Raw genomic sequence first — 11,532 nt, 5'->3', positions numbered from 1 at the left:
TGGGCTGCCTTGTGCTTCCTGAATCTGAGGCATCACACTCTCAAACCTCTTCGTGTTCTCATTCTGAAATTTCTGTTAGCACCTCACTCCACCCTCTGTTTTATATTTTCCAGTTCATTAATTTTTTTTTCTTCTGTCAAATGTGTTATGTTTTAAATTTCAGTAAATATTTATCAATTCTGGAAATTGCTTTTGGAATCCCACTTACCATTTTCAGTTTCTTCCATGTATTACATCTTCTCAAATGCTAGCATCTGAAGGTCTCAGTGAGTGGCCAAGAGTCTCTGTTTGGATCATATCCTACCCTGGGGCCTCCGAAGTCTCAGCAAGGAGGCCCTGGCTTTTGGGGACTCCACCTCTCCATGAGCCAGGTTTAGCAAGAATTCTGGTAAGTCGGTTTAGCCTGCATGACTGGTTACCTCGACATCGGACAGGGTTCCTCTCATCAGTCTGGCCTGCCTCCAACAAGAATCCTGCCAGCTTGATTGAGCAAGAACTCGCCTATCTCTCACGGTTCATCTTGGTAATTTTCCATCCACAGACCCCAACCCTGCTCAGCACGCAGTCCCCAATGCTCCCTGTTGAGTTGAGCCCCATCTCTCACCCCTGTGGCCAAACCCCATTGCAGTGGTTCCCGCACCACTGTGATAGTCCCCCTGAATACAGCCCACCTTAGAGCTCTTTTACAAGCGTCAGGAATAATTTTCCCTTTAACAGGGATTCTACTCCCAATGCTTGGTGCAGTTGCTGACTTTCAACCTACATAGTGGACTTTAGCCACAGGAATCAGAGTGAAGGATAATATTGGTTGACCGAGGGCTTTCCAGACGGGGGAAAGAGTGTCCGTTAAAATCCCTGACGAGCAGATCTGCGGTTATAAATTTTCGGAAGCTGAGTTTATAGTTGTCTGACCTCCCAGAGCTATTATCTCCTGTGCCGGAGGTCCCTGGATTTTCAGGACCTGGCTTGGACAGGGAGAGTCTTTGGGCTTCTTTTTCTCAGTAAGTAACCCTTTGCCCATAACTCAGAGTCAAAACAGAGCTCACTGCAAGAAGATGGAGTGCCTGTCCACCCCAAGGGAGCTAAGCAAAAGGAAGGAACTGGTTTTGCCTCTGGGAGGGAAGACACAGGTCAACGGGGCAGGGGTCAGACTCTGCTGGTTGGAGCAGCTTACCACACTGTGGAGGAGGGTCCAGGGGCACAAAGCCCCGGGCACACAGGTGGATGTAGGCCGCAGCCAGGTTGCAGGCAGGAAAGAGCTCCTGGGTGCCACAGGTGTCCTGGGAGCACAGGCTGAGAAACGGGGTGGGGTCCACCTGAAAGCCAGCCGTCAGAGTCAGGGTCCTTGCCCACTGCACACTTGGGAGGAGCACCAAGGAGGGGCAGAGGCTGGATCAGGGCAGGGGAGTTCTTTGGCCTTCCGGTCTACCCGCTGCAGGGCTTCCCTGGGGTCCAGACCCAGCCTCACACTCACCACACTGAAGCAGTTCCCCAGGCAGGAACGGGGGTCCTGGAAGAAGGCCTGGCAGGTGGGGCTCTGTCGGGGGCACTCGTGAGTTTTCTCCACGGCCCTGCAGTCGCCACCCAGCTGGTGAGACAAACCCAAGACTCAGGCCTCCCCCCGGACCTCTCTTCTCCCGGGCATCTAGATTAGGTGCATCAGCTTCCGGAGTGGGTGGCCACCCCCTGGGTCTGAGCAGTTGTCTGCAGCGTTAGCACGCAGGGGCCCAAGCTCTGCCCACAGCCACGGAGCCCTGGTGAGGCCCAGCAGCTCACCTGCCAGGCGAGGCCGAGCTCCTCCAGGCCGTGGGCCAGGGTGCCGTCCGGCAGCATCAGCTCGTTGGCGGCCTCATTGTCGTTAGTGCCCAGGAGCCCGGCAGACACGCCTATGGGAAAGGGGGACGTGGGCGAGCCTGGCCAGGGTTCCCAGGGGGGCCGGACCCTCCACCCCTGACTCCTGCACCCCACCCTGGCTCTGACCCTTCACCAGAGGGAGAGGAGAAAGGGAAGGGAGGGAGGGAAGCCCTCACGTGCCGAGCCACTGCAATGGCTCCTCTCGTGCCTGCTCAGGTTGGGAGCCCCCCGGGAAGCAGCAGCGGGAGGGGGTCCCGGGGAACCTGGCCCCCAGCCTCTCAAGGACAGCGAGTGCACCCCTGACCAGGGATTGGTCGCATCGGCCTGGGATGCCTGCTCTGGTCACCGCACAGCCGACCCCACGGGCCCCGGAGGCCCCCAGCTGGGGCCCAGACCCACCGTGGAGCCAGAGGCCCAGAGTGACGCTGCAGAGGCCAGCCCGAACGTCACAGGTGATTGAGACGCCGTCCTCACTGGCCAGCTTGACCCTGGGCACATCCCTCCTTGTCGCGGCAGGGGGCAGATCTCGGTGTGGACAGCTCTGCCTGGGCTCGGAGGACTCGTATAGCCTGTAGGTCTGGGGGCCAGACGCGGGCTGAGGGGGCCAGGCAGCAGGGCCGCGGGGCACCGGGTGGGAAGGGCGTGGGGCCCAGGACACAGGTGTGTGGATGGGACGGCCGGCAGGAGACTGTCCTCCCCCTGGGCCCCTCCCACGCTGGCACGGCTCACCTTCAGGCTGGGGTAGAACACCAGGGAAGTGTGGTTCAGCTGCACTGACACGGACGTGAGCCCTGAACCGGCCCGGTTCAGCGTCAACGAGAACGTGTTGTGAGCAAAATCCTTGGCCAGCAGCAGGCTCCCACAGCGGACACCCAGGCTCCATACCTGGCCATCGAAGGTCACCACGTGCCTGGCCCCGGCCACCACAGCATGGTCTGGGAAGAAGAGGTCGCCAGATAGGTGAGGACGGCCAGTTTGGGCCGGTGTCCTCTGGGGCAGCCCACGTGCGGAGAAAGGGGTCTGTCCCCAGCTCTTCTGCCCAGCCCGGCACCTCGAAGTGAGCCATCTGCAGCCCAGTCAGCAGTAAAAAGAAACAAAGGACTGACACGTGCACGAGCCTTGTAAAGCTGGGGCGGGAAGGTGATGGCTGAGAGATGGCGGGTGGGGTGGTTTGAGGGAACGAAAATGTTCTAAAATCGACTGGGGGACAGATGTGTATCCCTATGAATATACTCAAAGCCCCAGAATCATATGCTTTAGTAAGTGAATTGTGTGTCCATGAAGCTATTGTAAAACAGAATTACATTACAAAAACGATGCACACAAGACTATGGCCAAAGGTCTCCCCAGCACAAGGCAGGTACCACGGGGCCTGGCTCCGATCTCTTCAAAGGCGGCTGACGAGGGAGGGGGGGACGGCCTGACCCATCCAGCCCGCACTGCTGTGGGGCAGGGGCCGTGTTCAGCGGGAACGGTGACCGAGGCCTGGCAGCTGCTGGCTCACCCGGCCGCACAAGGAGGGGATGAAAGCCCCGTTGTCAGCTCTCCAAGCTGAAGGTCACAGGCCAGCCCAAGGTCACACACAGGTGGAGCTCTGAGACCCAGTGGCTCCTCCCTCACCTCTGCCTTGCAGAGGAAGCACCCCTGCGCCCAAGAAGGCGAGCCCCAGCCCGACCCCCCCCCAACCTGTGTGGTGACAAGAACCCGCACCGATACCCCAGTCCCGCCAGGCCCCGGGTGCCACGCCTGCCCGTGGACTTCAGATCTTCCCCGTCACCAAGGAATTGTGCACCCAAACGGCACCCGGGCCTGTGACCCACGGGAGGGAGCCGAGCTGTCACCGCCCCTTGGCAGAGGGAGAAACCAAGTCCCAGAGAGGCGGGGAGACCGGCCGGGGCCACACGGGGGCACGAGCCGGACGCAAACCCTCCAGGGGCCCCGAGCCCTCGCAAGCACATCCGATGCCGGCACCGCCCACGACTGCAGGCGCTGCCTGACCCAGTCTGGACTCAATTAGCCGCCTTCCGATTCCAACTGGAGGTCTGCCTTCTGCGGCTCCAGCCCAGTGCAGTGGGAGGGAGCTGGCCTCGAGCCCCAAGCCACTTGGCCCACTTGCACCTTGGGGCCAGGCTCGGGCTTTCATACTCTGGCTACAAGCCCGGCTCTGCAGCCCAGCTCGAGGCCAGGATGACCTCGGGAAGCGCAGGAAGCTCCGGGCCCAGCAGTACCAAGCTACGGCTCCTCTCACCCCGGACCCCGCCCCCGTGTCTGCGCCTGCAGGGTCCGGTCACTGCACCCCAAGGGGCACGGGGCTGAGCAGGGAGGAGGGGGGCGGGAGACTCACACTCATGGGGGCTCTGCAGTAGGCGGTGTTTGAGCCGGTAGTACGCGGCCAGCACGTTGGTCCCGTACAGCTCGCGGAAGGGCAGCACCAGCTTCTCCACCAGGTAGCCGGTCACCCGGGCCACAGCCAGGGGCTCGTCCCCTGCAGGCAACAGTGGCAGCGTCACCAGCAACGAGCAGTTCCTGGAAAGAGCACGGGAGAGGTGGGAGACCCCAGCCGGACAGATGGGCCTTTGCTTCTGGAAGCAGCTCGTGGAGGGGGAGGTGGGCGGGACAGGCTCAGAAGAGACACAATGGCCTCATCGGAAGGACGTACGTGGCCTTGGGTCAGGTGGGGGCACCTCTGTGTGAACCCCAAGGGATAGATGGGCCCACCACTGGGGCCCCGCAAGGTGCGGGGGGCGGGGGGCAGGGGCAGCAAGAGCACTGGAGAAGCAGGGCATCAGAGCCCCGGGGACCTTGGGAATTGCACAGGGAAGGGCAGACCCTGAAACTGTCTCAGGATGGAAAAGAGGGGGTCAGGTCGACCTTGTGGGGCCTGAAGGAGCACAGAGGTCTCATCGCGCTGGGGCTAGACGTGGACAAGGACAACTTCACACCCTCTACTGTGGGTGCAGGACTTTTCCCTCCCCCACGGGGCCCAGGGGACCTGAGGCAGGGAGCAGCCTCAAAGGCCTTCTACCCCCGAAGTCCTTTTTACAGCACAAGCACCCAGGGGTGACCCATTGCCAGGACCTCCCCAGACAGCCCCTTCCCTGTGCAAACAGCCCCGACTGGGGACATCGTTCCTCCCGTGACCTGACACCCTCCCTGGGTTGCAGCTTCTGTCCGCCAGCTTGCGTGGCAACCGCACTGACAGCTAGGGCAGCAGGAGCATCATGCGTTCCCAGGGGGGGAAACCGAGGCACAAAGCAGTGACTGATCCAGCGCTGCCCAAGTTAGAGGTGCGTTCAAGTCCAAGCATTCCCCTGGTCCGGATGCTCTGTGTGACCGCTGGCCCTGGGAGAAGGGCGCCACTGCCACCCTAAACCCCCTCCTACAGAAGGGTCCCCCCACCCCCGGCCTGTGAGGGGAAGGGACGCACACGCCGGGCCTCTGCTGCTGCTCCCGGGCTCGGTCCCCCTCTGACGATTCCCAAAGTTGGACGCACAACACAGGCCATCAGCTGCCTGCTGGACACCTCCAGCTGGGAGTCCCCACGGGGTCTCAAGCTCAACACGTCCAGAATGGCCCCCTATCCCCACTCTGGTGGAGTACACTGAATAGAGGCCCCCAAAGACATCCAAGTGCCCGAGACCTAGGACTGCAGTAACTTATGTGGCCAAACACAGTTTGCAGGTGTGACAGGGTTAAGGATTATCCAGGGGAGCCGAGGACCACGACAGAACCACAAAAATGGAGGCGGGGGCTCAGAAGCAGGAGCTACGAGGACAAAGGCCAGAAAGCAGGAGGGAGGGGCGGTGAGCCACACAGTGCAGGGGCCTCCAGCTGCTGGAGGAGGTCAAGGACACGGGGGCTCCATGGGGGGAACCGGCAGGGTCAGCATATTCTGACTGCGGGTTAAACTGATTCCGGGCTTCAGACTTCCAGAACTGGACAAGAATAAATCCATGTTGTTCTGTTTACTTTGGGGGAGAGCATAAGCAGGGGAGGGGCACACAGAGGGGGGCAGAGGCTCTGAGCTGACAGCAGGAAGCCCGACACGGGGCTCGGACTCACAAACCGCAAGATCGGCTGAGGCCGTGAGGCCGGACGCTCAACTGACTGAGCCACCCAGGTGCCCCGAAGCTGTGTTGCCTCAAGCCACCCAGTTGGTGGGTGATGTGCTACGGCAGCAACAGGAAACGAAAAAAGCCCCGATGGGCCTTCCGCCGCTCATGCCCCATTGCTCCATAAACGGACTCTCCACCTTGCCAAACCAAGGCCAAAACCCTTAGCACTGCTCCACCCCGGATGCAATCTCGTCCTCCAATCTACAGACCTGACCTTAACCCACATCCAGACTCTGACACGTCCCAGCCCTCCACGGCTACCACTGCTCAGCGGAGCCACCGTCCGGTCTCGCCTGGACAGCCACCAAGAAACAACCATTTTTTAAATTTTTTTTAAGTAGGCCTCACGCACAGCACGGAGCCTCACGCGGGACTTGAACTCACAACCCCGAGATCAAGAGTCGGATGCTCAACCGACTGAGTCCCCCCAGGCGCCCCTAAGTGACGACTCTTTACTGGGCTCCCCACCCGTATCCACACCACTCCCCTGCTCCCATATCTTTAGTCTCAACACCAGGACCACAGGGATCTTTCGAAAGGGGACACAGATCATGTCTTTCCTCAGCTCAAAATCTTCTGTGCGTTCCCATCTCAGAGGAGACGCCCAAGTCCTCACAAAGGCCCCAGGCTGCCTGGGTCCCTGTCACCTCTCGGGCTCTTACACCCTCTACTCCAGCCTGGCTTCCTCCATATTTCTCCAACAGGCAGGGCACATTCCCACCCCCGGGCCTTTGCACTGACTGTGCCCTCTGCCTGGAACTCTTCCCATGATGTCCATGGCTCACTACCCCAGCTCCTTCCAGCCCTTGTCCAAATGCTACCTTCTCCTTGAAGCAGACCATGGCTGCACCACTTCAAATGCACCCCCAACCCACTTGTCAAGCCTTTTTATTTCTCCCCGCCCCTAGCATTTACCACCTAACACACCAAATCAGAGGCTGGGAAACCATGGGTCAGGGGTCAGATCCAGTCTGTGTTCTGTTTCTGAACAGCCTGCAAGCTAACAAGGGCTTTTAGGTTTTAAAGGATTCTTGAAACACAAAACAAAGACTAAGCAAGAGACCATCTGGCCCACGAAGCCTGAACACTTTACTCCAGGGCCCTGTATAGGAAAGGTTTGCTGACCCCTGGTGTAGATAACCTAGTTATGTGTTCAGTCTAGCCCCCCGGGGGGTAGACTGTGGAGGGATCAGGGTCATTCACTGTTGTATCCGCAGCACCTAGAACAGCTCCTGCCCAGAGAAAGCGTTCCTGAAACATCTATGGAATGAAGAAGCAGCCCATCTCCTCATCTGTAAAACCAGGACCGCAAACGTGTCCCTGGGAGGGTTGTCCTGAGACCCGGGGTGTTTCAGCCCAGTGTCCAGCCCGGGGCAGGAAGGCAGGGACGGACAGACGCCCAGGTACCTGGCCGAGAAGCTGTACACATCCAGCAAAGGCTTGCAGAGCCTCCTCAGAGCCTGTGACAAAGTGGCTTCGGCCCAAGACAGCATCTGGCGTGTGGCCTGCAGGGCGGCGGGTGGCGAGAGCCATCAGGGTTCCGGCCACCTAGCAGGGCCACCTCCCACCCCCTCGCCCCGCCTCACCAGCTCCAAGGCGGCCGCGATGGGCCTGGGCCCCAGGGCCCGCAACCACCGCATGGCGGACTCGGCCTGCTCCTGCCACACCTCGTCCAGGGGCCGCAGCGTGACCTCCAGGTAAGCCTCCTTCAGCGTGGCCAGGGGCCCTGCAACAGGCAGCCAGCGCCCACCGTGAGGCCCCGGAGTCCCGACGGCAGGCGAGATGCCATTGCCCGCAGCCCAGACCCAGGCCTGCGGGAAATATGGCCTGTTCCAGCAAACTAGGTGATGGCGCCAGGGACCCCGGACAAGAGCCGGCTTAGCGGGCCTGAGACTTCCCCTCTGAGAGTCCCGCTCACAAGGTCAGCCCCTGGCAGGCACCTGGGATCCCAGATTTTAGGGAGGTGCCATCACCCCCAGAACCGGGAAGAGGGCCTCGTGCTGTGCCCCAGCTGTGCACACAAGTGGCTCGTGCCGAATAACCCTTTGCTTCTCCCAGCCCCAAAGCGGGGTAAGTGCCAGAGAAGGCTACCCACGTGACCAGCCCCCAAGGAAAACCCTGGGTACGAGGTCTCCAACGAGCTCTCCTGATGGACGATGTTAGACACATGTCAGCACAGCTCGAAGCTGGCGGAATTGAGGGCGGCCCGGGTGACCTCCCGGGGAGAAGATTCTGGAAGCTTGTGCCTCGTTGCCCCTCCCCCCCCCCCCACTGGGCCTTGGCCCCTGCACCTCTTCCTCCATCTTGCTCTGCATGCTTTCGCCGTAACAACATGCTGAGAACTGAGGCCTAGCGAACCACCGAACCCGGGGGTGGCCGTGGGGATTCTGACGCAGAGACGTAAGCGGGGTGGGAAAGAAGGCCGGCTGTGAGCCCCGAGGCTCCCTGAGGAGGGGCCAGAGGTTCCCCACATCAACCCGGAGGGTGATCGGGGCAGCGGATGCTTAGTAACCAGGAAGGAACCCTCAACCACACAGCCCCGCGGGCGTTTATCACAGAACCAGGAACCGGCTCTGGAAGCATACAGGCATGGGCCTGCTAGAAACAAAGCTGCATATTCCAAAGAAATCAGCGGGGACGGGAGACACGGGGGCAGTGGTCCCCGAAAGAACTCAGGCAGCGGGCCTAAGGGCTATTAGCATGGAGACCTACAGCACGGAGGCCGCACCCGGGGAACGCGAAGGCTGCAGGTCCCGGAGACCGAGCAGGCCGGGAGGGCTCCGGGTCAGGCCCCCCCTCCTGCACTCACGTTCCACCTCCTTCCGCAGCTGCTCCAGCCCCGCCTGCAGCCTCTCCAGGTAGAGCGGCAAGTGGTGGGTCAGCGCCTGCCGGGCCCGGCTCTGGCCCCACAGGGCGGCCACGGCCCGGCCACCTGCCCGCACGGCTCCCAGCCCCGCACGTGACAACTGCAGGAGGGGGCCCGCCACACCGTCCAGGGGGCCCGCCGGCTGCACCTGCGTGGGGAAATTGGGGCAGGATCAGGGCAAGGGTCTGGGGCACGCAGCACTCCAGGAGATTCTCACGTCTGGTGAGCGGAGGGCAGGGGATGGGCGCCAGAGGGGAGAGGGGGGGCTGTCTCCGCACGGAGCCTCCTGTTCTCCGTGTCCCCGACACCCCAGCAGTCTACCCACCAGGCGCCGGAACGTTTCCACGTAGGCTTCCAAGCCTCGCATCCTCTTCTCCAGCTGGGCTTGCACTTGGGACCCAACAGCTGCCACACTAGACTGCGGGCACAGAGGGACGGGCTGGGGGCTCCAGGGGGGCTCCGCAGGACAGGGGCGCGGAGGAGGTTCTCAGGGCCTGTGACGGGGCCCCAGGATGCATCCACACGCTATGGGCCTCCTCGGACGTCCTCGGCACTGTTGGACCCTTTCAGGGTCCAGCGGCTCTGTGTCCTCCGCCCCAGAGACAACAGCATCCCTCACGCCCCCCGCCGCCCGGCCGTCTCACCTCCACGCGGCCCAGCAGGGTCCCCGGGCAGCCGTGCGCCTCCAGGCGGACACTCTGGTCGGCAGCCTGCAGGGTCAGGCGTCCCAGTGGCTGGACGGGCCGCCCGCTGTCCTGGAGCAGCACCTCGGCCTCAGCCGTCCGCCCGTGGGCACACGCCCGCAGCACCACGCTCTCCTGTCGGCTCCCTGGAGCCGGGAAGGGGCCTGCTGTTGCTCCCCAGGACTCAGCCGGCGGCCACCCTACTGTCCACTCCACCTCCCCCCAGCCTTCCGGAGCTTTCCGTCACCCACAGGCCCTAGAGTTCCCGGTCCTCCCGAGGCCTGGTCTCTTTCTCATCCCCCAGCCCATACCCACCTGGGTCCTTCTCCCAGCCCCTCCTGACGTCATACAGGTGGCCGCAGGAAGCTCGTCGTCACCTCCCGGGGGGGAGGGTGCCACAAAGTCCTAACAGGGTTTCCTTGACTCCTGAGCTCTCAACACCCCAATCTCTGTGCTCTTGGGGGCCAACCTGACAGACACTCACAGCCTCTACTCACCTTCCTCGTGGGCCACAGAGGCCTGGAGGCAGCCCCGGGCCCGGGACACCGACAGCCTCGCTTTCGCGTTGCCATCGTCCACGGTTCCCTCCAGCTGGACCACACACCGAGAAGCCGGGGCGGAAACCCGGCCCCGGAGGCCGAGCCGCTGAGCCTCGGGGCTGAGGATCTGGGGGTGGGAAGTCACAGAGCAGCGTGCAGCCCGGCCCCGGCCCCTGGCTCTTGCCGTCCCCGGGCCCAGGGAGGGCAGAGACAGTGGCCACCCCTGCCCCACACCTCCAGGGACACTGGGACCCCCACGTACATTCCCCCCCCCCTCCCCCCACGAGGTTCCCAATCCCTACCGAGTGCAGAAAGTACCTATTCAGCCCACATCTGGGACCTAACAGGCCAGGGGCACCCGCCATCCCTGAGGCTTACAAATTCCCGGTGCCAGGCCTCACCCCAGAGACGCTGCCCTAACTGACCCGGGTGGCCCTGGGCTTGGCATCTTGGACATTCCTGGTGTTTCCACCTGCAGGCCATGTTTTCCAAAATTGCCTGAGAACCACGCAAGTGTCTCCACAAGATCAAGGAGACGTTGTGGGGAGCCCGTGGCACAGGATGAAGTCACTGGCCGTGTATCCCGACCCTTGGAGACACCAAGTCTTGAGGGAGGGGGATTCGGGACAGGTGAGTTTTGAATGGGCGGGGGGTGGGGGGTGGCAATGTCAGGCAAGGCCTCTGAGGCCCTCAGACCAGGAGGACAGCCGCAGGGGGGCGGCCGGTTAGGAGGAGGGGAGGCACCTCTGGCCTGGACGTGGCTGCCCTGTGTTCTAGTCGAGACCCTGCCTCCGGCAAGCCACACATCCCTGAGGGTGGTGCCTCAGTGTCAGAATCTGTAAAATGACGTGGGACGGGGGCTCTCTCAACTTAGTGGCAACAGCAATTACTCTGTGTATGTGGGTTCAGGAGGTGTGTTCCTGGCTGAGTCGTGTTCCTCAAAAAGACGGGTGTAAGGTCTCACCCCGTGGATGTGCGATCATTTGGAAATCGGGTCTCCGCAGATGTGCTAAAGTAAGACGAGGTTGTACTGCATTAAGTCGGGCCCTGAACCCAACGACTGAGGTCCCGAGAAGACAGCCGTGTGAAGAGACAGAGCCTGGAGTGACCCAGCCGTGAGGCAGGAATGCCAAGGATTGCCAGAAGCTGCCAGAAGCCTCCAGAAGCTGGAAGAGGCCAGGAAGGGTAGTTCCCTGGAGTTTCTGGTGGGGGCAAGGCCTCGTGGATGCCTTCATTTTAGACTTCTAGCTTCTAGAACCGTGAGAGAAACAATTTCTGTTGTGTTCGGTCACCGAGCTGGGGGTAAGCTGTCGGGCAGGCCGAGGAATCAGGGGCTCACTAATGGGCAGGTTCCAGAGAATCTGTCCCTGAACATTCCAAGCAGATGGGGCAGGGCCCAGAATCCTGACGAGGTTTCAGAGTGCACGAGGGGGCTGGGAGGGGGGGCGGGAAATCTGCAGACCGTACTTGGGGCC

General features: G+C 61.7%; 1 protein-coding gene across 1 annotated transcript in view; it reads right to left on the bottom strand.

Annotated features, from left to right (window-relative positions):
* Window positions 1–766: 766 nt before the first annotated feature.
* The window catches only part of LOC122209464, a 127,791-nt gene continuing 117,025 nt past the window's right edge, over window positions 767–11,532 (bottom strand). The window contains exons 56-67 of the mRNA XM_042921333.1: window positions 10,016–10,184; window positions 9,480–9,664; window positions 9,161–9,253; window positions 8,779–8,983; window positions 7,556–7,695; window positions 7,377–7,474; window positions 4,199–4,380; window positions 2,584–2,789; window positions 2,254–2,431; window positions 1,777–1,886; window positions 1,475–1,588; window positions 767–1,316 (exon numbers count right to left, since the gene is read on the bottom strand). Of these exons, the coding sequence (XP_042777267.1) occupies window positions 1,083–1,316; window positions 1,475–1,588; window positions 1,777–1,886; window positions 2,254–2,431; window positions 2,584–2,789; window positions 4,199–4,380; window positions 7,377–7,474; window positions 7,556–7,695; window positions 8,779–8,983; window positions 9,161–9,253; window positions 9,480–9,664; window positions 10,016–10,184 (1,914 nt within the window). The 3' untranslated portion in view covers window positions 767–1,082. The remainder of the gene's footprint in view (window positions 1,317–1,474; window positions 1,589–1,776; window positions 1,887–2,253; window positions 2,432–2,583; window positions 2,790–4,198; window positions 4,381–7,376; window positions 7,475–7,555; window positions 7,696–8,778; window positions 8,984–9,160; window positions 9,254–9,479; window positions 9,665–10,015; window positions 10,185–11,532) is intronic.

Source organism: Panthera leo, chromosome E3 (genome assembly GCF_018350215.1).
Source record: "Panthera leo isolate Ple1 chromosome E3, P.leo_Ple1_pat1.1, whole genome shotgun sequence".
NCBI lineage: Eukaryota > Metazoa > Chordata > Mammalia > Carnivora > Felidae > Panthera > Panthera leo.
This window is presented reverse-complemented; position numbering and strand designations above follow the sequence as displayed.